The sequence below is a fragment of the Engystomops pustulosus genome, chromosome 4 (genome assembly GCF_040894005.1).
Source record: "Engystomops pustulosus chromosome 4, aEngPut4.maternal, whole genome shotgun sequence".
Taxonomy (NCBI): domain Eukaryota; kingdom Metazoa; phylum Chordata; class Amphibia; order Anura; family Leptodactylidae; genus Engystomops; species Engystomops pustulosus.
In genome coordinates this window covers 215,979,224-216,005,111 of record NC_092414.1, presented here as the reverse complement: position 1 = coordinate 216,005,111, position 25,888 = coordinate 215,979,224, and the positions used below count along the sequence as shown (strand labels likewise).

General features: G+C 44.9%; 1 protein-coding gene across 1 annotated transcript; it reads right to left on the bottom strand.

Annotated features, from left to right (window-relative positions):
* Positions 1-1,656: 1,656 nt before the first annotated feature.
* LOC140128605 (extracellular calcium-sensing receptor-like) lies at positions 1,657-25,062 on the bottom strand. The gene is made up of 6 exons (XM_072150302.1): positions 24,982-25,062; positions 5,142-5,963; positions 4,663-4,884; positions 4,417-4,540; positions 2,840-3,720; positions 1,657-1,746 (listed from the first exon to the last, which is right to left on the bottom strand). Exons 1-6 carry the CDS (start codon positions 25,060-25,062, stop codon positions 1,657-1,659), a joined length of 2,220 nt encoding a protein of 739 aa, XP_072006403.1.
* Between the last annotated feature and the right edge of the window lie 826 nt (positions 25,063-25,888).

Genomic DNA, 25,888 nt, shown 5'->3' with positions numbered 1-25,888 from the left:
GGCATATTGGAAGCAGTGCAGCCTCATGGCAGCTCCGTCAGTGGTGAAGTGCTGTCGGTCACTTCTTCGACACTTGGGGGGGTCATTTACTAAGAGCCCAAATTGCTCCTTTTCGTCGGGTTTCCCAAAAATTACCGGTTTGCGATGAATTGCCTCGGGTTTTTGGCGCATGTGATCGGATTGTGGCGCATCAGCGCCGGCATGCATGCAACGGAAATCGAGGGGGGGGGCCGTGGTCGTTGCAAAACCCGATGGATTCGGAAAAACCGTGTTATTTTAAAAAAAATGTGTCGCTTGACATGCTCTTACCTGCACCCAGGATAGGATGGTGAACTCCGACGGACTTCAGCGCAGCAGCGACACCTGGCAAACATTGGGCGCACTACCTTAGTGAATCGCCGGAAGACCTGAATCCTCGATGAAGAACGCGCCGCTGGATCGCGACAGGACCAGGTAAGTAAATCTGCTCCTTGGTGTTCTGAAACCGTGATTCAATAGTTTCCTTCTGCTGCTTACACACCCTTTCCAGCATATGCTGGGATTCCATCTAGTTGGTACATACAGTGGCTGGCCAGGCCAAAGTTCTTCTGCAGTGCAGAAGATCACAAACCATGCACTATAATCAAAAGCTTCAAGCACATCTTTATTGTTGACCAGAACCCTTTGCACCATCAGGTTCAGCAAATGTACAAAGTAAGGGTTATGTGTGAAGCTGGCTCGGACCAAAGTTGCAAAACCACACGTCTGTCTGTTTCTGGATCCCAGTTTACAGTTCCTGGTCGTTTGTGGTCTTTCATCCATACAGATGAGTTTTAGCATGATCTGCTTCCATTTCCCCCATGACTTTGATAATACCGGTGCTGCAGGTGCTGCTCTTCCTGCATGAAGAAGCTCGAGTGGAGGAAGTGGAGTTTGAGGAGAAAACTGGAGGCAAGAAGTGCCGCCAGGTGGGGGCAGATTTTGAGCCAAAGTCCTTCCTGCCTGTATGGATGTAATGTTCCTGCACATGCTTACTCATCCCAGTGTCAGTTGTGAGGTACACATCTGGACTAATGGCACACCTAATTTTGTCCACAACCTGTAGGGTAAAGGTCTGCTGGTGGCTAACAACTTCATACTGTGGGACTGCAGGTGTGATCAGAACTTTAAAGCTGTCCATCTCCACCAATGCTTTGAAGTATTGCAAAGGCCAGTTATTAGGGGATGCTCTTATTCAGGACCAGAGCTTGGGAGTGAGATACCCCAAACTTCCTCTTTCTCTCCATGATTTGGGGGATTGAAAGCTGAACAGATGGCGTGCAAAGGATTGGTGATGGTGGTGGTGGTGCTGCTGGTGGTGGTAATTGACCAATGCCTCAACTTTGCGTGGCCTATTTTGGCCTACCAGTATACCTGAGAATATATGCAGTGCTGTTATATGCAAATAGGTCTAAGAGTGATAGTGTAAGGTAACACTGATGCAAATACTTGTAAAACTGTGAAGTAACACTGATGCAAATAGGTCTATGACTGATATTTTACCTGAACACTGAATGATGCCGGAACTGCAAACTATACTGCATCAGTGCCTTTTGGATTTTAATGGACTGGCAAACTATAAAACAATATCACGTCTCAGATTTTGATGCAACTGAAAACTTTACTGAGATTGTGTCCTTAAGATGATGCTGTTAATGCAGATAGTTCTACGTGTGGTCCTGGACTATAGAAGCGTATCAGTAGCTCAATGTAGTTCTCTACAAAGCCCTAAAAAGGGCAATTATTTCATTGGTCCCTAATAACAGCAGCTTCCTGCCCCCACCATGAAGTGCCATGAAAATGACAATAGTTGGTATTTGAGAAGTCCCTGCATATCAGACTGACCCTATGCACAGCAGCAACCTCTCCCTAGCTCTGTCTCCTATGTGTAATGGAGTCTGGATATGTGACCCTGACCTTATATTGCAGAGTTAAATGTCCCACCTGGCCAATCCCACAGAGGACATCCCTGCTAAGGGGCTGTGAGCTGGTTGGTTGGCTGCTCATCAGTCAATCAACCAGCTTGACCCTTTCTGAATCACGAATGGTGGTGTCTGCTCGGCTTTGGGGATTGGGGGTGCCGAACTACTAGTAGTAGTCATGAAGGGGAATGTAAATCATGATGATGATTATAGTCCTTCAGTTACTTTAATATTTATGATGTCCTGAGTGAAAGGCAATGTGAAAGTAATCTCTGGGGTCACTTGGCCTGTATGTAAGGAGATTATTTCCCCTTATAATATATGCCCAGTCTCCCATGTAAGTGAGACGTTTGATGCCGTCAACTTACAGCCTTCACCTCCGTGAGAGGTGAGAATGGATCTGTAGAGATGAATGTTCGTCCTCTTAGGCCACAAACCATGAAATTAAAATATTCATAAAAATTGTTGAAAATAAGAGTCTGACATATATATAAAAAGTTGACATTTTTAGACACTTAATTTTTATAACCGTTATAAACTATGAATTCTACTACTAGGCCTGATTTTTGGGGGGGTTATGGTCAAAATAGATAAGATTGGATAAAAGTCTAAGAAATAAGGCTTTAGTGTTGATCCAGAAGAAGGCAGTTATAGGAGATGCCAATTTGCCTAAAGTGGACCCGCCCACCTGGGATTCATTCACACAGTAGGGTTAGAAAACACAGAAAGGCACAAAATTTCCCAGTAACATTACTAACCTCCCGACAAACGTAGGTATGAAAGATGTTGTGGGGCAACCTCATTAACCTTGAAACGGCTATGAACCAGAACAAGGAGGCTCCATTACATACAAAGAATATCATTTTTCTGTGTTTACTGAATTACAATTTTATTTTTACATGGGTTTTTGTGTTCAAGTTTGGCCGCAACAGTAAAATGAAGCATTTGGGGATGAACATGCAGATGACTAGGGACCAGCTCGAACACAAGATTGCAAAAACTTCCATAGCTACTGTGTATTTTCCCCGTGAACTCAGAGAAGCTGGTACATAGGACATCCAGACAGTGACAAAAGCCAACATGCTGAATGTGATATAGGTGGCCTCATTGAACGTATCAGGTAATCTCCGAGAAATAAAAGCAACAAAGAAACTGATGAAAGCCAAGAGACCCAGATATCCCAACATAGTCCAGAAAGCAAATGCAGATCCCTCATTGCACTCCACAACAATAAGACCAGGAAAATCATGAATATTGTACTGTGAAAATGGAGGAGCAAGGGACACCCATGTTATACACAGGACACACTGTATAAAGAAACAGAAAATAATCAAACTGTAAGAAAAACTGATTTTGGAGAATGTTTGAAGTCTACTACAGGGTCGGGTGGCCAAGAACGCAAAAACCACTAGAAGAGTTTTGGCCAAAATACAAGAAATACAAAGAGCGAAGACTACTCCAAATATGATCTGGCGTAGGAGACACTTCCCTGAACTGGGGTAACCAATGAAAATTACAGCTGAAATGAAGCAGAAGAACAAGCATATGAGAAGAAGACAACTTAAGGAGATGTTATTGGCTTTGACTAAGGGGCTCAATTTATGTTGAATGTAGAGCTTTAAGATTGCAATAGGAACCAAGGAAGAAGCAAGGCTGATAGTCATCAAGGTTGAGCCTAGAACATCGTCATAAGACAGGTACTCTATGGTCTTGGAAAGACATCTCGACCTTTCTGCATTTGGCCATTGATTCCACGGACAACGATAGCAGTTAGCGGAGTCTAAAATTTTACACAAAATGCAGAATTAATACAGAGGCAAATACCCAGCTGGCCTTACCTTAACATACTGTATAACATGGGACATGTTGTTTTGTATCCACCTTTAACTGGTTTCAGCAGATAATTAACTTGAAGGAACTGCATTTGAGTGGAAAAACCCATATGAGGGCCCATATCTATAAAGTATTCTATGTAGTACAGGATTTCTTGTATAGGGAAGGGACATGTCACGAGCTCTTTATGGATCTTAGGAGCAGGTGCACTACAGCCTCTGCTCACCTGCCATTGGGGGGCCTGTCGTTGCTCCAGCACAGCGGAATATATCAAGAGGCTTTGGTGTCTTGATGTATCCAGCGGGATCCTGTGCAGCGTTTATCTCTATGCCAGGCCCACATATGAAAATTCGCCGGCTGCAGTGAGTGCACAGGTGGGGGACAGAAACGCTCTGCGATGGTCAACTCCCCGACAGCCGCGATCCCACCCACCCCGCCGACCATGCCTTCTTCACGCCCCTCCTCTCCCTGGGAAATATAATCGCAAGTGCTAGCAATAAGCTATGATTTCAGGTCTTCTACACCACTGATGTGGTGCAGAAGCCCTGATATATATCCCCCCATAGGCTTCTTGTTCCTTTTAAAGCTACATGTGCTATATATGGTATTATCATTACTTGCTGCTACAAATCTGAATACTTGCCTGTGTGATTGGAGATCTCTCCTTGAGGACAAGGAATGCAATGAAAGCAGCACATGGGTTCCTTTTCTATGCTCACCTTCCGATAACCCAAAGGACAGCTCAGACTGCAGGCCGAAGAAGGGGCCTAATGGAAATCAAATAAACTTTATCTACTTTCCCTGTGACGCAAACTGTATGTCATAAATCTGCTGACTACAATGGTAAGATATAATGGACATTACATTGTAATGATGCCTGCAGTCCCACCTGTTGGCCTCCACCAGACCAATATAGGTAACTTGAATTGATTGTGAATACGTGAGTAGAGTTGGCATCATAGCTGCCAACTTTGACCTTCTTTAAGGTTCCATCTGGACTCAACTGCCAGTTCACAATGTCATAGATTGCAGGTGGGTCTCCATTGTCATCGAAATAGAGATCCCTTCCACTGCTGAGTGTTAGTCTAACTCTCTTCATAAACTTTAGGAGCTGTAAAAGAAGAAACTTGGGTTAAATGCTTAATTTTATGAAATATAGAGTTTTGGAGATTGATAACAGCCAAAGTGTAGGGATCAGGACCTCAGCCCATAATAGGATGTTCTAGAAATTTGGTTGGCCAGGCCATTACCGGAGTAGAGTAATGAAAGTGCTACTTACAACAAAATTCAAAATGATTAAAAAACAGGTCATATGGAACCGTCTGATATCAGACCTGGTTCTTCAACCAAGTCTCCATTTTGATTTACCTGCCATGGCTTGAAGTTCCATAACTTTGCACAGTTAACATCAAAAACTTGATTCCTTCTTCTATTACAGTTACTGAGGTCTTCCAAAGCTTTGGCCACCACATGGACCGCATTGTAGACATTAAACGTGACTCTTAAACTTGATACATCATTGTAACTGTTTAGGACACCTTCTAGACTTTCTTCTCCAGTGCATTGGGTTTCTCTAGAATTGTTCACAGTAGAGTCATTCAAAAATTTACAGCTAAAAGTTTGTTCCCAGAGCAATTTCACCCACTCCTCTCCAAGAGAAGTTGAAGGATGGACTTTATTAAGAAAAGGCTGAAATCCATGGATAATGCCGCTAAAGAGTGCAAAACCTAGGGTGCCTGAGAGAATATCAGCAAATCTCTCCAGGGTCACTAAAGTAGATGTAGACCAAGCTTCGCTGGCAATCAATGTCTTGCCTGTGATATTTTGCCTCAACATCTCATCCAAAACAGGAACAAAGTCTATATCATTGGAGAAGACAATAACCACACTAGCTGTTGACATCTTCATGGCCTTCACTATATATGGAGCATTCCGATCAGGTTGACTTCTCCGAATTGTCTCACTGAAAGCCACACATGCTCCATACTTAGCTATTTCCTTTTTGACTAGTTGAATTCCATGTTGTCCATAATCATTGTCTACTGCCAACAAGCCAACCCAAGTCCAGTTAAAATGTTGCAAAAGTTGAGCCAGTCCTTGAGATTGAAAGGTGTCACTGGGGATTGTCCTAAAGAAGGAAGGGAACTTTGACCGATCACTTAGGAGTGGACTGGTAGAGAAATGGCTTATCTGTGCAAACAATAAAGAAAAAATCCTTGAGATCCTCTTAACTTTTGAGAAAAGAAGAAGCCTATGTGTCAAGGAACAAATGATAAAGGACAGTAATGGAATAAATTATAAGTACTCAAGATGTCTTTTGACCCGTAAAACTAAACTGATGGACATGTCTTGAATATTTGGTTATGTCAAAGAGAACCAGTCACCAGAGACCCTGGGGCTCATTTACTAAGGGCCCGAATCACTCATTTTCGTTGGGTTTTCCAAAAATTACCGGTTTGCGCTGTTTTGCCCCGGGTTTTTGGTGCACGCGATCGGTTTGTGTTGCATCATCGCTGGGTTTCACGTGATGGAAATCGGGGGACGTGGCCATCGGAAAACCTGACGGATTCGGAAAAAATGAATTATTTAAAAAAAAATGTGTAGCTTGACACGCACTTACATGCACCAGGAAGAAGAAGGTGAACTCCGGCGGACCTCGGCGCAGCAGTGACCTTAGTGAATCCCGGCAAGCTCCGAATCAACGTCGGACAACGCGCAGTGGGATCGCGAATGGACCGGGGTAAGTAAATGAGTCCCCCTTTTGTTTAGAAACTGAGATATTACTTACTTGCACATATCTATAAAGACCAAGTATATGAGCCACTGCCATTGAGTTTGTAGAAATTGAGTGACCGATCACGGCGCTAAGAGGAACATTATTTAAACATCTGTAATTTGGGATAACCCTTTCACAACCTGTCAACGCTTTCAAAGTCCCTTCTAAGTCTTGATGGAGCGTGGTACAGGAATCAAATGCTTGAAAACCAATTGATACGTTAGGAAGAATATAAACATTTTTATTGATCTCCTCTATGGCAAATATCAGGGCTTGGAGATGTTGGTAACTCTCAAAATGGAACCTGGAGGATGAAGAAGAACAATTATTTACTGTATGGTTTGTTTGATATAAATGTGCACCAACTTCTCAGTCCCAAACCAAGAACTACTATTTAAGATCTTCTTCCTAAATATCAGATCTTGAGTTGGACTTTTACTATGCTGATGGTCAACCAGTTGAAAGGCGACCACTAGTTGATTCTGGTGACAAACCTTTAGCTAATTTATTCACTGGAATAGACTTCTATATCAAAGTTTATGGATGTTAATAGAAGAACTAAATTTTAGAAACTCATAAACCTTTTGAATATTATGATATAACATACATCATACATGTGGTCCTTGGTGGTCTCGCGTTAAAGGAAACATGTTGATAGACCTTGTCCAAGTGAATCGGTAGCACCGCTCCAATCATAACATCTCCAGACTGAGATATTCCTTCAAGGTCTCCTGCTTGCAACCTACAGCCTTCATGAATGGACCAAATCACAGGAATAAGATGAAACATGATGAGACTACATGTTACAATTGATAAATGGCTCATTTCAGTGATTATCCTGCAGAATAAAATATAATAAAAATTAGAGTGGATCATCCAAGCTTAAATTTGTAGAAACTTTGTCAAATGTATCAAAAGCTTTGGTTAGAGTCCAAATTATACTTGTCTGAAATGATGTTGCTGCAATTGTCGGGAAAGTTGCTATATAACCCCCTCCAGTCCTCTAAAAAATTTTTTAAAAAAAGCTCTTGAATGAATGATAGTATTAGGAAGCCACCATTTTGAAAGATTCATTAAAAGCCAATCAGGAATGATATGGATCCCATTCATAGCCAGATTCGGACGGAATTAAAAGTATAATGTACAGTGGATACAAAAAGTATGCAGATATCTTTAAAATTCTCACTCTTTGTTTCATTATAGTCAATTGGTAATTGTTCTCATTAATGTGCACTCTGCTCCCCATCTTGATAAGAAAAAAACATAAATGTAAATGTTTTTGCCAGTTTATTAAACATAAGTATTCAGACCCTTTGCTGTGACACTCATATTTAACTCACATGCTTTCCATTTCCTTCTGATCCTCCTTGAGCTCGTTCTACTCCTTAAAAGAGTCCAGCTTTGTTAAATTAAACTGATTGGACTTGATTAGGTAAGGAACACACCTGTCTATACAAGACCTCACAGCTCACATTGCATGTCAGAGCACATGAGAATCCTGAAGTCTAAGGAACTGCCCAAGAAGCTCACAGAATTGTGACAAGACTCTGATCTGGCTAAGGTTACAAAAGAATTTCTGAAGCACTCAAGGCTCCTAAGAGCACAGAGGCCTCCATAATTCTTAGGCGGAAGAGGTTTTGGACTACCACAACACTCCCTCGACCTGGCCATACAGCCAAACAAAGCAATCGGGGGAGAGAAGCCTTGGTGTGAGAGGTATAGAACCCCAGGATCCTTGTGCCTGAGCTCCAGAGGTGTAGAGGTTTACAAAGTGAACTAACACTGCAGCCCTCCTCCAGTCGGGGCTTTATGGCAGAGTCTGCCGATGGAAGCCTCTCCTCAGTGCAAGACGTATGAAAGTTGCATACAGTGTGGAAAAAACACATAAAAGGACTCCCAGACTATGAGAAATAAGTTTGTCTGCTCTGATGAGATTAATAACTTTTTGGTATAAATTCTAAGTGGTGGTGAAAACCAAGCTCTGCTCATCACCTGCCAAATACAATCCCAGCAGTGACACATGGTCGGGGCAGAATCAGGCTATGGGGGTGACAGGACTACTCATTGTTATCTAAGGAAAGATGAATGTGGCCAGTACAGAGATATCCTTTATGAAAATCTCTTCCAAAGGCTCCGAACCTCAGACTGGGCTGAACCTTCCAACAAGACAATGACCCTAAGCACAAGCTAAATAACACCACAGAGGCTTCAGAACATCTCTGTGACCATTCCTGTCTGTCCCAGCCAGAGCCTGTACCTAAAACGAATGGAGCATCTCTGGAGAGACATAAAAATAGCCTCCACTAACTTTTACCATCCATCCTGAGGGAACTGGAGAGGACCTACAAGGAAGAGGCAGAGGATCCCCAAATCCAGGGGGGAGAAACTTGTAGCATCTTACCAAGAAGACTCCTGGCTGCACCAGCTCCAAAGCTTCTACACATCACTGAGCAAAGGGGCCAAATACTCATCACCGGGGGCCAAATACTCATCACCGGGGGCCGAATACTCATCACCGGGGGGGCGAATACTCATCACCGGGGGCTGAATACTCATCACCAGGGGCTGAATACTCATCACCGGGGGCTGAATACTTATCACCAGGGGCCGAATACTCATCACCGGGGGCTGAATACTTATCACCAGGGGCTGAATACTTATCACCGGGGGCTGAATACTTATCACCATGGGGCGGATACTTATCACAAGGGAGATTTCAGTTTTTCTTGTTTAATACAGTAGTAAAAATATCTACATTTCAGTTTTTTCTGTAAAGATGGGGGCAGAGTGCACATAAATCCGCAAAAAAACCCTTTTCTGATCTTACCAATTAGCTGCAATAAAATAAAGAGTGAAAAATTTAGAGGGGTCTGGAGACTTTCTATACCCACTGTAATAATATCTCTAAGTATAATAATACTTCAAGGAGTGACCCTTAAAAATGCTCAACTTACTTATACGAATTCTAAAAGTGTAAGGAGGCAATGGAAATGGTGGAGTATACACATTACAGTGTAGGATTTTTTCCCTTTGCGTCTCACATTCATCATCAAAAGAATCATTATTAACTTGTAATACCATGCCTAACCTCTGGGTGTGCACTTTCATACTGATACCTCATTTAATATTCAAGAAAATCCAGCATGAACATTGTACTCTATGATCCCTGATGCTACTTCTGTCTCTCTGTACTGTAGGTCTTCTTGTGTGAGGTCCTTACAATTTTCCTGCACCGATGATGTAATTAATGTAACTTTTAGTTTGCTAATATATAATATTCCAGTATGTTTGTATATTCTCTTTGTAATGCTAGAAGATATTTCATATACCACCTTGTACCCACAGGGGCACATTTCCTAGCGCACCGCAATGTGTGCCGCATTTAACCGGGGTTTTTGGCGCACGCAATCGGATTTTGGCACAATTGCGCTGGCATTTATGTGTTACAAATCAGGCTACGTGGCCGTCGGACAACCTGACTGATTCGGACTAAGCGCCGCATTTAATATTCAAAATTGTGTCGTAAGCCATGCACTTACATGCCCCGGGAAGAAGATGGGGAACTCCGGCGGACCTGAGTGGGGGAAGAGACACATGCAGGAAATTGGGTGCAGGATCTTAGTGAATCGCGGCAGCTATGAATCTTCGTTGGACAACGCTCATTGGGGATCGCGACAGGACGGGTAAGTAAATGTGCCCCACAGTCTTGGAATTTGGTTGTGTCTGTAATGTCTCGCAGAGGCCTTCATTCTCAGGTCTGAGGACATTGAGACATTGAGATAAGAAACCATGATAGAACACAGGCTGCTCGTTCTACTAACGTCATTGCCGTTGTAAGATGTCGGTACGTCAGCTAGAAGGAGACTCCCAAAATGGTTAGCAGTTAGAAACTTTGGTCATAACCCCATGTTTTGGTCTGAGTTTGTGACTTCTGTCTTCTTCCCATGACCTTGAGACAGATGATTTTGGATTTTTATATCATCTCACTCTTACCAAATCCAATGGCTCATAGGGCTGCCACCTAAACTCCAGGCACATCATAGCGAGGTTGGCTTAGCAGATTATGGTAAAGTCCCACGACATAGGAAGGACTTACCTCTGATAAGGTATCATCACTGATAGAAACAATTCAGCTCACCTTTGTTCAAAGAAGTAACAGATGATGTCTAATGCATTTCCGAACATTCACCTTGGCTCTTGATATTACACCTTTGTAGGTCTCATAGATGTCCTCACCGTACTTGTGTATCATAAGGATATAGTCCAGGATATGGATGTATCAAGAGCTGTAATCGTATATAAACGGGATGAGAAAGGGGTAAGTAGATCCACATGTGATCAAAATGTGACAAACGTTGATGGTGGAATTTGCAGTTGTGTGATCAGGATCTTGAAAGGAATTGTAGTCAGTGACTAAAGTATGAGACATGAGATGTATATGAATGAGGCTGATGCCGGCAGCGGTAGGCGTAGTGCAGCGTAGTTCTTCGAGACTCTTATACTTAGCTATCGTTGTCCTGCAGAAGCTTTATAACAAGGGCTAGTTCTCGTTAATTATATAAAGCGCCCCCCCCCCATCCTCCCCAGCATGAAAATAATTCTCTTGGTAGATCAGACCTTGGCCAGTTCTCTCCCGAGGAGGCTCATTAAAGGAATGATAAGGCAGATGTGAAATCTCTGAGGAACATATCAAGATGTCTAACACATGTGAACGGGTAAAATCATAGTCATAGACTCTACAAAAAAATATATGTCATACTATAAAGAAGAGACCTCAAAGTCTTCAGGGGGTCCAGTAGTCTGTAATGGTCTCCAATAGTATTTTTGAACAGGGAAATTAGTGGATCTCAAGTGATCAAGAAGTGGTCTTCAGTTTGTCAAGTAGTGGTCATCTTTCACCAAATATTCTTTAAGTATATCAAGTAGGTCAAGACTTGGTCTTCACTATATTAACTAACAGTCTTTAGAAGGTCAACTAATTCCTTTAAATCGTGTAGTGGTTTGAAGAAGATCACATGGTGGTTAATTGTAAGCCTAGTTGTGTAGGTTAGGTAGGTTCGTTATCGACTTTCATTGTTTCACGTAGTGGTCTGCAGTAGGTCCAATAGTAGATTTTGGTCTGCCAACTAATGGCCTTTAGTGGTAGGGCTGTGATAAACTATTAGGCCATCCTGAATTATCATTTTTCCACATTAATATTTTTATGGGGCTATGGCTGTTGGTTGATGGACACCCAAAGTATGGTAGGTGTATTATTTATTATTATTTCTTTATAGAGCAGCATTAATTCCATTGCTCTGTACAATCAGTAAGAGATTAACATAAAATACAGAAAGGGAAAGGAGGACCCTGCCGATGAGGGCTCCCAATCTATATGGGAGGGTAGATGGAGACATGGTTTCATCAACAGCAACTAGAACAGTTTTGCTCTGAGACACTTATGATAAATCTCCCCCTAAATTGACTTCCATCAGACTTACTTGGGACTATGCTTTTAGACTTGAATTTTGTAGACCAATATCTGGGAGAAACTTTGGGTGGGTGGCAGAAATTCACCAATAACACCATTTACAATTATCTCTGAGAGCTCATTTCAGTTCTGTGCCTAGAAAAGAGTAATGTGGGCACCAGGTTCTGAGACACAAACCCGAAAAAACAGCACAGTGATCCCTAAACTCAACCTACCTACTTTCTTCGACAAACCCTAAAAGGTACAGACAATAGGCGGTCCCTCTCTACGACAAGGTGAAAACACTTAAAGGGACATACAACACAAACAGGAAAGAATAGCGGCAGACTTCTGTGCACATTTCGAATAGGCACAAAATTTGCAATGTGGCAAAAAAATTGCAAAAAAGACAGGAAGAAAAATAAAGCTAAATGACCCCCATTGTGTTTGAAGTCATTAAATAGCACATTGCCAAGAAAAATTTAAATCAATCCATTTTTAATTGAAAAATATGTGTTAAACACACAAATAAATAATGAAATTACAAATACAAGGTAGAGGAAAGGGGGGAAATAAGTAAGGGCACAGATCCATATAGCAAGCCTAACAGTCAGAAAATATTTAGGCACGAAAACCATTCAGTATTGAAATAAGCTCTACCTCATACTGGAAGGAACTGGAAAGGGTCACAAAGTGACCAGATAAAGGGGACACAAAATAGTCAGGCTATGACTATGGGCACACAATTTGTCTAAGTTGCCTGAAACGCGTCAGCCAGCATCGATGGCAACTTATTAGTGTTAGTGTTACTTGTTTTAACATGTATTTAAAAAATCAAGAATTTTTAATTGTGGTGCTGGGATCCTTCATTGTTTTTTAAAGCAGCAAAATGCCCCATCTGGTCACTTTGTTACCATTCTTCCCACCTGGCCTAATGTCACAATTCATTGCTCCATGGCCCTTACTACCACAAAGCATCCAACTCACGAACTTCTCTGGCATCTGAGCTTTCCTCAACTAGGAATCTACAAAATTGATAGTCTATGCCCACATCATCTCCCACTTGGACTATTGCAATATATCTTCTCTGTGGTCTCCCATCTAACACCCCTCCATTCTATCCTTAACTCAGCTACCCCCTTAATCCATCTCTATCCTCACTTCTCTCTCGCCTCTGCTTCCTGCCAGTCTCTCCAGTGGTAACGCACTGCACAGCGAGGTCAGCACCGATCACAGGTGTTGGTATAAGGTAGACAAATTGAACTTTTTCATCCAGGTTCAGCCAAACCTTCAAGGGTCTGCTCATCACTAACAGTGTCCCATGGTCAAAATCTACTAAGTCAATAAAGCCTCTGTCACAGCTTACACCAGTGAAGTGCTTAGCGCTCACTTGTTTGATGGTCCAAGGAAGTTCCATGCTGCTCCAGAGAAGGTAATGAATAAAATGGACTCTTGTAGTGTTAGGCAGCGCAACGGTCAATCTCCCTGGAGGACTTATTGAAGTCAAAGCGGTAATGATGTGCATTTGTAAGGTTGTGAAATAATACGAAGTTTGGGTAAGAATAGATGACTTGGGTAACACTTCCATTCTACTATTTCATTTGTTAATTTCATTAACATTATTCTGGTTGGTCCAATCTTCTATAATACCTTAAGTCTTCCCCTTGCCTTTATAGTACCTAGGCCAGATCTCCCCATAAAGCATTCAGCCCAACCAAAGGGAAGGGGGTAGATATGACGGAGGCCGCACACAGTCATGAGATACAAGGTCACGTAGCAGCTGTTTCAGGGAATCAGGAGAGGGAAGAGGATCGGAGCAGTAGCCGGAGGAGAAGAAACTAGACGAATAGGAGGATGAGAAGAGTGGCGGGGTCAACTCCATATCGCATTAAAAGGCAAAGTTTCATATTTATTTTTTTTGACCTGATGTTTTCTGGTAGTTACTACCAGTCTGAAGCAATCAATGTTGTTATTTTTGGATCAGACTGTCTGCTCAGTTTCAAAACCATCCACGGCAGGAGAGAGCCTACTTAGCATAGTACCAGCGTAGTTTCAATACTCTATATCTAATTAGACTGTCATATGTGTGGTCTTTGCCTGAGCTGCTTTACTAATTCCAATAAAGAATGAATCCTTTCTACCACTGTTCTTGATCACACGGCGCCATTAGTTTCGGCCAATATGCTGGTTAGAATCTCTATTGAGCAGTGGGTGGTCCTAGGCTTCACCATGTCAACAGCTTTAAGTTAAACAAGTTGGGGGCACTAAAACCTTGAAGCAAAAGGCATGTTTGAGATTCAGAGACCACAAATGTACTGTCAGGGTACAGCATAGGTACTATATATGTGTTTTTCCTTGGTGTGTTTTTGCCATGACCTTCTCCGACAAGTTATAGTCTGTGGATACTATCAGAACAAGATCTTTTATAGGATCGTCTTAAAAGGTCTTAACTAGAGATGAGCGAACACTAAAATGCTCGGGTACTCGTTATTCGAGACGAACTTTTCCCGATGCTCGAGTGCTCGTCTCGAATAACGAACCCCATTGAAGTCAATGGGAGACTCGAGCATTTTTCAAGGGGACCAAGGCTCTGCACAGGGAAGCTTGGCCAAACACCTGGGAACCTCAGAAAAGGATGGAAACACCACGGAAATGGACAGGAAACAGCAGGGGCAGCATGCATGGATGCCTCTGAGGCTGCATAATCGCACCATTATGCCAAAATTATGGGCAACAGCATGGCCATGACAGAGTGACAGAATGAAGCTAGATAGCATCTAAAACATCCAATAATTGACCCTGACACTATAGGGGACGGCATGCAGAGGCAGCGGCAGCAGGCTAGAGAGTTGCATGGCGACATACCCTAAATGGACTCAGGCTTCAAACCAATGGGTGGCAGAGAGGAACCAAAGGAGGTGAGCAATAAGCGCTCAAATAATATCGCTACATGATAAAAGTTTCCCAGTATATTTTGTGGATTACACAGCAGGGTGGCGACAAAGTTAACATGGAATCCATGAAAACAACCCAAAATTCTGCCTGACACAGCTCGTTTGATAAGGGGACCATGTATGGAGGCAGTGAACTAGTAGTAGATTAAAGGTGCTGCAGTTAAAACTATGTTAGTTGGATCTTGGCATGGAGCTGGCGCTCCGCTGCCAGGCGAGCTTTCGCCAATCCAAGCCCCTGTCTCTAGGCTACTCCCCAAACAGCACTTCTAAGAACCTTTTGTATAAGATCAAGTGTAGTAGCGTTCTTATAAGTTTAGGATATGCCGGGTGAGGGGAATGTAAACAGATGCGCAAGAAGCGCTGAAATAATATCGGTAAATGATAAAAGTTTGCCAGTATATTTTGTGGATAACACAGCAGGGTGGCGACAAAGTTAACAACTTTGATGTGGAATCCATGAAAACAACCCAAATTTCTGCCTGACACACCTCGTTTGATAAAGGGACGATGTATGGAGGCAGCTATATGGACGACTTTTGGAGGTAGCAATGGAGACAACGTGTGGAGGCTGCTATGGAGACAATTTAATTTGGATAGTGCCTGTATGTGGCAGTCCCAAAAATTTTTCAAACCAGAGGAGCAGGTAGGTGGCCCTCCAGAAAAATGGAATAGATTGAGTGCCTGTATGTGGCAGTCCCAAAAAGTTTTCAAACCAGAGGAGCAGGTAGGTGGCCCTCCAGAAAAATGGAATAGATTGAGTGCCTGTATGTGGCAGTCCCAAAAAGTTTTCAAACCAGAGGAGCAAGTAGGTGGCCCTCCAGAAAAATGGAATAGATTGAGTGCCTGTATGTGGCAGTCCCAAAAAGTTTTCAAACCAGAGGAGCAGGTAGGTGGCCCTCCAGAAAAATGGAATAGATTGAGTGCCTGTATGTGGCAGTCCCAAAAAGTTTTCAAACCAGAGGAGCAAGTAGGTGGCCCTCCAGAAAAATGGAATAGATTGAGTGCCTGTATGTGGCAGTCCCAAAAAGTTTTCAAACCAGAGGAGCAGGTAGGTGGCCCTCCAGAAAAATGGAATAGATTGAGTGCCTGTATGTGGCAGTCCCAAAAAGTTTTCAAACCAGAGGAGCAGGTAGGTGGCCCTCCAGAAAAATGGAATAGATTGAGTGCCTGTATGTGGCAGTCCCAAAGAGTTTTCAAACCAGAGGAGCAGGTAGGTGGCCCTCCAGAAAAATGGAATAGATTGAGTGCCTGTATGTGGCAGTCCCAAAAAGTTTTCAAACCAGAGGAGCAGGTAGGTGGCCCTCCAGAAAAATGGAATAGATTGAGTGCCTGTATGTGGCAGTCCCAAAAATTTTTCAAACCAGAGGAGCAGGTAGGTGGCCCTCCAGAAAAATGGAATAGATTGAGTGCCTGTATGTGGCACTCCCAAAAATTGTTTAAACCAGAGGACCGGGTCGGTGGCCCTCCAGAAAAATTAAATGCATAAAGTACTATAGCTAGAGCCAGTGGGCCCTGTCAAAAAATAGCCAGTTTCCTCTGCTTTACTGTACAAAGAGGAGGAGAAGGAGGAAAATGAGGAGGAGGAGGAGTGGATCAATTATTCAGGTTGAGCTTCCTTCACCTGGTGGAGATTGGAAATTATGAGAAATCCAGGCTTTATTCATCTTAATAAGCGTCAGCCTGTCAGCGCTGTCAGTCGACAGGCGTGTACGCTTATCGGTGATGATGCCACCAGCTGCACTGAAAACCCGCTCGGACAAGACGCTAGCGGCAGGGCAGGCAAGAACCTCCAAGGCGTACAGCGCCAGTTCGTGCCACATGTCCAGCTTTGAAACCCAGTAGTTGTAGGGAGCTGTGTGATCATTTAGGACGATGGTATGGTCAGCTACGTACTCCCTCACCATCTTTCTGTAAAGATCAGCCCTACTCTGCCGAGACTGGGGACAGGTGACAGTGTCTTGCTGGGGTGACATAAAGCTGGCAAAAGCCTTGTAAAGCGTACCCTTGCCAGTGCTGGACAAGCTGCCTGCTCGCCTACTCTCCCTTGCTACTTGTCCCGCAGAACTACGCACTCTGCCGCTAGCGCTGTCAGAAGGGAAATACTGTTTCAGCTTGTGCACCAGGGCCTGCTGGTATTCATGCATTCTCACACTCCTTTCCTCTGCAGGGATGAGAGTGGAAAGATTTTGCTTGTACCGTGGGTCCAGGAGAGTGAACACCCAGTAATCGGTGCTGGAATAAATTCTTTGAACGCGAGGGTCACGGGATAGGCAGCCTAGCATGAAATCTGCCATATGCGCCAGAGTACCAACGCGTAAGAATTCACTCCCCTCACTGGCCTGACTGTCCATTTCTCCCTCCTCCAACTCCTCCAACTCCTCTTCTTCTGCCCATACACGCTGAACAGTGAAGGACTCAACAATGGTCCCCTCTTGTGTCTCGCCAACATTCTCCTCCTCTTCCTCCTCATCCTCCTCCACCTCCTCCGATATGCGCTGAGAAACAGACCTAAGGGTGCTTTGGCTATCAACAAGGGAATCTTCTTCCCCCGTCTCTTGTGATGAGCGCAAAGCTTCCGACTTCATGCTGATCAGAGAGTTTTTCAACAGGCCAAGCAGCGGGATGGTGAGGCTGATGATGGCGGCATCGCCACTGACCATCTGTGTTGACTCCTCAAAGTTACTCAGCACCTGACAGATATCAGACATCCACGTCCACTCCTCATTGTAGACTTGAGGAAGCTGACTGACCTGACTACCAGTTCTGGTGGAAGTTGACATCTGGCAGTCTACAATCGCTCGGCGCTGCTGGTAAACTCTGGATAACATGGTCAGTGTTGAATTCCACCTCGTGGGCACGTCGCACAACAGTCGGTGAGCGGGCAGTTGGAGGCGGCGCTGCGCTGCCCTGAGAGTGGCAGCATCTGTGCTGGACTTCCTGAAATGCGCACAGATGCGGCGCACCTTCGTGAGCAAATCAGACAGATTGGGGTATGTCTTGAGGAAACGCTGAACTATCAGATTTAACACATGGGCCAGGCATGGCACATGTGTCAGTCTGCCGAGTTGCAGAGCCGCCACCAGGTTACGGCCGTTGTCACACACAACCATGCCTGGCTTCAGGTTCAGCGGTGCCAGCCACAGATCAGTCTGCGCCGTGATGCCCTGTAATAGCTCTTGGGCGGTGTGCCTTTTATCGCCTAGGCTCAGCAGTTTGAGCACCGCCTGCTGTCGATTAGCGACGGCACTGCTGCTGTGCCTAGAGCTACCGACTGATGGCGCCGTGCCCACGGATGGTAGTTCGGAGGAGGAGGTGGAGGAGGGGTGGGAGGAGGAGGAGGCATAGTAGGCCTGAAACACCTGGACCGAGGTAGGCCCCGCAATCCTCGGCGTCGGCAGTATATGACCAGCCGCAGGGTCAGACTCGCTCCCAGCCTCCACCAAGTTAACCCAATGTGCCGTCAGCGATATATAGTGGCCCTGCCCTGTAGCACTCGTCCACGTGTCCGTGGTCAGGTGGACCTTGTCAGAAACGGCGTTGGTCAGGGCACGGATGATGTTGTCTGACACGTGCTGGTGCAGGGCTGGGACGGCACATCGGGAAAAGTAGTGGCGGCTGGGGACCGAATACCGAGGGGCGGCCGCCGCCATGAGGTTGCGAAAGGCCTCGGTCTCTACTAGCCTATAGGGCAGCATCTCCAGGCTAAGCAATCTGGAGATGTGCACATTAAGGGCTTGGGCGTGCGGGTGGGTTGCACTATATTTGCATTTCCGCTCCAGCGTCTGGGGTATGGAGAGCTGAACGCTGGTGGATGCTGTGGAGGATCGTGGAGGCGACGATGGGGTTTTTGTGGCAGGGTCCTGGGCAGGGGGCTGACTATCAGCTGACACAGGGGAAGGAGCAGTGGTGTGCACGGCCGGAGGTGAATGGGCTTGTTGCCACTGAGTGGGGTGTTTAGCATTCATATGCCTGCGCATACTGGTGGTAGTTAAGCTAGTAGTGGTGGAACCCCTGCTGAGCCTGGTTTGGCAAATGTTGCACACCACAGTCCGTCGGTCATCCCGTGTTTCCTTAAAGAACCTCCAGACTTCTAAAGATCTAGCCCTCGCCGCAAGAGCCCTCGCCACGGGAGCTTCACTAGTTGACACATTTGGCGCTGATGCACCAGCTCTGGCCCTGCCTCTCCGTCTGGCCCCACCACTGCCTCTTCCAACCTGTTCTGGTCGAGGACTCTCCTCCGTCTCAGAAGCACTGTGTTCACCCGGCCTCTCAACCCAGCTTGGGTCTGTCACCTCATCATCCTCCGATCCCTCAGTCTGCTCCCCCCTCGGACTTCCTGCCCTGACAACAACTTCCCCACTGTCTGACAACCGTGTCTCCTCATCATCGGACACCTCTTTACACACTTCCACTACGTCAAGAAGGTCATCATCACCCACAGACTGTGACTGGTGGAAAACCTGGGCATCGGAAAATTGCTCAGCAGCAACCGGACAAGTGGTTTGTGACTGTGGGAAGGGTCCAGAAAACAGTTCCTCAGAGTATGCCGGTTCAAATGCCAAATTTTCCTGGGAGGGGGCAGACTGGGGGGGAGGAGGCTGAGGTGCAGGAGCTGGAGGAGTGGCGATTTCGGTGACATGGGTGGACTGCGTGGAAGACTGACTGGTGGACAAATTGCTCGAAGCATTGTCAGCAATCCACGACATCACCTGTTCGCACTGTTCTGGCCTCAACAGTGCTCTACCACGAGTCCCAGTAACTTCAGACATGAACCTAGGGAGTGTAGCTCTGCGGCGTTCCCCTGCTCCCTCATAAGCAGGTGGTGTCTCACCCCGCCCAGGACCACGGCCTCTGACCCCTGCAGTAGTTGGACGCCCACGTCCCCGCCCTCGTCCTCTACCCCTAGCCCTCGGGTTAAACATTTTTAAAATGAGAGTTATAACTTTAATTTTTTTTTAACTTTTTTTTGTGTTTTTTGTTTTTTTTTGTGTTTTTGAGTTTTTAAAAACAAACAATGCTATCCTATAGCTATGGCTATTTTCTAGCCAAGTATGAAAGCACACTACTATGCCAGATGAGATGACACTGAGTTATTAAACAAAATAAACGTAAACTAAAAAAGGAAAAATGGCAGACTGTGCCGAATTGAAATCCAACCCCTACTAAATTTTCCCACTTCGGTCTTTGCAATGGATATGTGCGTCACTAAGCGCAAAACACAGCGGTCGCAAGTCTCACTACAAATTGCTCACAATTGGCTAGTAGATGCACTGCAGCAAGTACAGCCACCAGCAGATCAACCAGAAATCAAATATATAACGCTACTGTAGGCGCAAGTAAGCCGTTTGGATTCTCCTATGGCTATTTTCTAGCCAAGTATGAAAGCACACTACTATGCCAGATGAGATGACACTGAGTTATTAAACAAAATAAACGTAAAATGAAAAAGGACAAATGGCAGACTGTGCCTAATTGAAATCCAACCCCTACAAAATTTTCCCACTACGGTCTTTGCAATGGATATGTGCGTCACTAAGCGCAAAACACAGCGGTCGCAAGTCTCACTACAAATTGCTCACAATTGGCTAGTAGATGCACTGCAGCAAGTACAGCCACCAGCAGATCAACCAGAAATCAAATATATAACGCTACTGTAGGCGCAAGTAAGCCGTTTGGATTCTCCTATGGCTATTTTCTAGCCAAGTATGAAAGCACACTACTATGCCAGATGAGATGACACTGAGTTATGAAACAAAATAAACGTAAAATAAAAAAGGACAAATGGCAGACTGTGCCTAATTGAAATCCAACCCCTACTAAATTTTCCCACTTTGGTGTTTGAGGTGGATATGTGTGCCACTAAGAGCTAAACACAACGGTAGCAAGTCCCCCTGCTAATTCCTCAGAAAATGGTACTAGATGCAAATAAAAAAAAAAAAAAGTATAACGTTATTGTAGCCCTAAGAAGGGCTGTTGGGTTCTTGGAGAATCACTCCTGCCTAACAGTAAGCTAATAGAACACCCTAACGCTTTCCCTGACCAGCAGCAGCTCTCTCCCTAGCGGCATCCAGAGACAGAATGATCCGAGCAGCGCGGGCAGCGGCTAGTCTATCCCAGGGTCACCTGATCTGGCCAGCCAACCACTGCTATCGACGTGTAAGGGTACCACGTCATGCTGGGTGGAGTGCAGAGTCTCCTGGCTTGTGATTGGCTCTGTTTCTGGCCGCCAAAAAGCAAAACGGCGGGAGCTGCCATTTTCTCGAGCGGGCAAAGTATTCGTCCGAGCAACGAGCAGTTTCGAGTACGCTAATGCTCGACCGAGCATCAAGCTCGGACGAGCATGTTCGCTCATCTCTAGTCTTAACCTGTTAGCCTTCCTTGACATATTATTACTGCATGGAGATCTTACAGACAGCGCTCAATGGAGAAGTCATGGAGTGGATGCCGAAATTGGGAAACAATTAGTTTTAGCTGTAACTTACAATATCAGAGTGAGCTCCGATCATGGGTGTCAACCTGTTAAATGGTCAATGCAACTGCACTATTAAAATCAATGGTATGGAAACCCTGGGGTCTGATCCAAGGTCCTATTTTGCCTCTATTGTCTCACAGAAAATGCAATAGAAAGTGATTAGAGATGAGCGAGTATACTCGTCGAGTATTAAGGTACTCGAAACGGCTCGTTGCTCGGACGAGTATTTCCCCTGCTCGAGATCGAGCATTTAATTAAAAAAACACAGTGAAGAACAATGAAGAATAGAATAAAAACAGTGAACACAGGATCATTTAAGTGAAAAAGACAGTGAAGAACACAGTGAAGAATAGATTACAGATGTTCGGCACATCTGCTTACTTGTTGGAAGATACGCGCGGAACGGCAGCAGGGAGACATCAAGCAGCAGGGAGACATCAGGCAGCAGGGAGACATCGGGCAGCACGGGGGAGACATCGGGCAGCACGGGGGAGACATCGGGCAGCACGGGGAGACATCGGGCAGCACGGGGCAGACATCGGGCAGCACGGGGGAGACATCGGGCAGCACGGGGGAGACATCGGGCAGCACGGGGAGACATCGGGCAGCACGGGGGAGACATCGGCCAGCACGGGGGAGACATCGGGCAGCACGGGGGAGACATCGGGCAGCACGGGGGAGACATCGGGCAGCACGGGGGAGACATCGGGCAGCACGGGGGAGACATCGGGCAGCAGGAAGACATCGGGCAGCACGGGGGAGACATCGGGCAGCACGGGGAGACATCGGGCAGCACGGGGCAGACATCGGGCAGCACGGGGGAGACATCGGGCAGCACGGGGGAGACATCGGGCAGCACGGGGGAGACATCGGCCAGCACGGGGGAGACATCGGCCAGCACGGGGGAGACATCGGGCAGCACGGGGAGACATCGGGCAGCACGGGGGAGACATCGGGCAGCACGGGGGAGACATCGGGCAGCACAGGGAGACTTCAGTGGAAGAAGAGGAGCGATCCCGGGACAGCGTATCACCCCGACAAGTAAGCAGATGTGCAGAACATCTGCAATCTATTCTTCACTGTGTTTTTCACTTAAATGATCCTGTGTTCACTGTTTTTATTCTATTCTTCACTGTTCTTCACATCTGATAACTTGTCGGGAGATAATACACGCACGGAACAGTGAAGAATAGATTGCAGATGTTTGCATACATCTGATCACTTATCAGAAGACATTCTTTTTCAATTAAATAACACATTTTATTCCTGAACCATGGTCCCTTTGAAAAATGCTCGGGTCTCCCATTGACTTCAATGGGGCTCGTTATTCGAGACGAGCACTCGAGCATCTGGAAAAGTTCGTCTCGAATAACGAGCACCCGAGCATTTTAGTGCTCGCTCATCTCTAAAAGTGATCTAAAAACGTATCTATACGAAAATGGTAATATTGTAAAGTCGTAATTGTAAAAAAGTTCTCAACCAGCTATATAAACCAAAAATTAAGAGTTATGCCACTTGGAATATGGTGATGCAAAAATTATAGATTTTTCCCCTTCATTGCAACATTAATGGAAAAACAAATATTTTATAGCTCAAAAAAGTGCGGCCATGAACCAACTGAAAAACACTAAATTCTGTAGGACACAACTGGCAGCTGCAGGTCCCTCCTTCCCTTCTGCACCTCTTTGTGCGCCCCTACAACAGTAATGGCCACATGTGGGGGGTCTCTGTAATCGGGAGAAATTGGATAAGAACTTTTAAGATGGTTTTTCTCTTTTTATCTTTTGGGAATGTGCAAATTTTAGGGCTAAATAAATGTATTACTGACAAAGTTAGACCATTCTAAATTTTGACCTCCAACCGCTATGAAGATCTCAAAGGATTAACAATCTTCCTAAAAGCTTTTTCTTATAGTTTGAGGGGGTACAGATTTTAAAATGGAGTGATTACTAGTGGTTTCCAATATTTATATATACACTCACCGGCCACTTTATTAGGTACACCTGTCCAACTGCTCGTTAACACTTAATTTCTAATCAGCCAATCACATGGCGGCAACTCAGTGCATTTAGGCATGTAGACATGGTCAAGACAATCTCCTGCAGTTCAAACCGTGCATCAGTATGGGGAAGAAAGGTGATTTGAGTGCCTTTGAACGTGGCATGGTTGTTGGTGCCAGAAGGGCTGGTCTGAGTATTTCAGAAACTGCTGATCTACTGGGATTTTCACGCACAACCATCTCTAGGGTTTACAGAGAATGGTCCGAAAAAGAAAAAACATCCAGTGAGCGGCAGTTCTGTGGGCAGAAATGCCTTGTTGATGCCAGAGGTCAGAGGAGAATGGGCAGACTGGTTCGAGCTGATAGAAAGGCAACAGTGACTCAAATCGCCACCCATTACAACCAAGGTAGGCAGAAGAGCATCTCTGAATGCACAGTACGTCGAACTTTGAGGCAGGTGGGCTACAGCAGCAGAAGACCACACCGGGTGCCACTCCTTTCAGCTAAGAACAGGAAACTGAGGCTACAATTTGCACAAGCTCATCGAAATTGGACAGTAGAAGATTGGAAAAACGTTGCCTGGTCAGATGAGTCTCGATTTCTGCTGCAACATTCGGATGGTAGGGTCAGAATTTGGCGTCAACAACATGAAAGCATGGATCCATCCTGCCTTGTATCAGCGGCTCAGGCTGGTGGTGGTGGTGTCATGGTGTGGGGAATATTTTCTTGACACTCTTTGGGCCCCTTGGTACCAATTGAGCATCGTTGCAACGCCACAGCCTACCTGAGTATTGTTGCTGACCATGTCCATCCCTTTATGACCACAATGTACCCATCTGATGGCTACTTTCAGCAGGATAATGCGCCATGTCATAAAGCTGGAAGCATCTCAGACTGGTTTCTTGAACATGACAATGAGGTCACTGGACACAAATGGCCTCCACAGTCACCAGATCTCAATCCAATAGAGCATCTTTGGGATGTGGTGGAACGGGAGATTCGCATCATGGATGTGCAGCCGACAAATCTGCGGCAACTGTGTGATGCCATCATGTCACTATGGAGCAAAATCTCTGAGGAGCTTCCAGCACCTTGTTGAATCTATGCCACGAAGAATTGAGGCAGTTCTGAAGGCAAAAGGGGGTCCAACCCGTTACTAGCATGGTGTACCTAATAAAGTGGCCGGTGAGTGTATAAAGCTCATTAAAAAAGAAATGTTCCCAAAAATGTCAATTCTAAAATATGTGTGACATCAAAATAAATTAACCAAAGGAGCTAATTTTAAATTATGAAAATGGCATATTTTTTTTACATTTTTTTTATTAAATAAAGACAAAACTTATCAACCACAATTTACCACTAACATTAAGTTCAACATGTGATGAAAAAACTCAAAATCACTTAAAGTGTTCAAAAGTTACAACCGTATAAATAGACACAAAAAAGGGGTTGAGCATTAAGAGGTTAAAGGTTAAAGAGGTTAAAGGGTTTTTTTTTGGGAACAGATTTCTTATATGGGCCCCAGGGGGTGTAAAAATTATAAGTAACATATACTTACCAGTAGAGATGAGGGGAACCGATGGTTGGGTTTCGGTTCAGTGTTCAGGTTTGGCTGCCTGATCTCGACATATTGCCGCATTGCCGGCCGAACAGCCAATCTGCCCCTATCTGATGCAATCTGATGCCCCTAGCAGCTACCCATGGCTATGATTGGCCAGGGGTATACTTGGGGTGAAATAGAAAGCCAACCATTATCTCTCGCAGCCTCTCCGTTCCGGGGTCTTTCCTCTATCACTCTGAAGGATCAGATAGGCTGGTATATATAAGTAGTGAATATAACTCCTGGGAGCGATCCGGCTGATTCAGACTGAGCACAGGATTTAAGATTCAAATTGTGTCACAACTAATGCACTTACATGCACCAGGAAGAAGATGGTGAACTGCGGCGGACCGGAGCAGGGAAGCGACACATGCTGGAAATTGGGCTCACAATGTTAGTGAATCGCGGCACAGTGCATTCTGGTCGAACAAAGCACTTCGGGTGAACTCCGTCAGGCCGGGTAAGTAAATGTGCCCCAATATATTAAAACTTCTCTTTGTGTTATTGCTTCATATGGAATTTGGCGAGTTAATGATTATTACTGTGCAATCTGCCACCATAGAAGCCAAACATTGACTCCATACTTTATTTTTACAATAATTTAGTCATTTTAAATATCAATTATTGACCAGCAATATATTTACTTCAATATATAGAATGTATCTTAATTCCTAAATTCCCCCAAATGTGGATCAGTCCAAAGCCTATAGAAGAAACTTTACAAATCAGAAATGCAAGAACATATTCTATATCAGGTTCAATATTGTCCTTCTCTGGGAATATAGTGGCTGAGGAGGTTGATGAGACATGTGCCTTGGATGGTTGGTGCCGGGTAGACCTAAGAGGATACAATCAGACTTCCAGG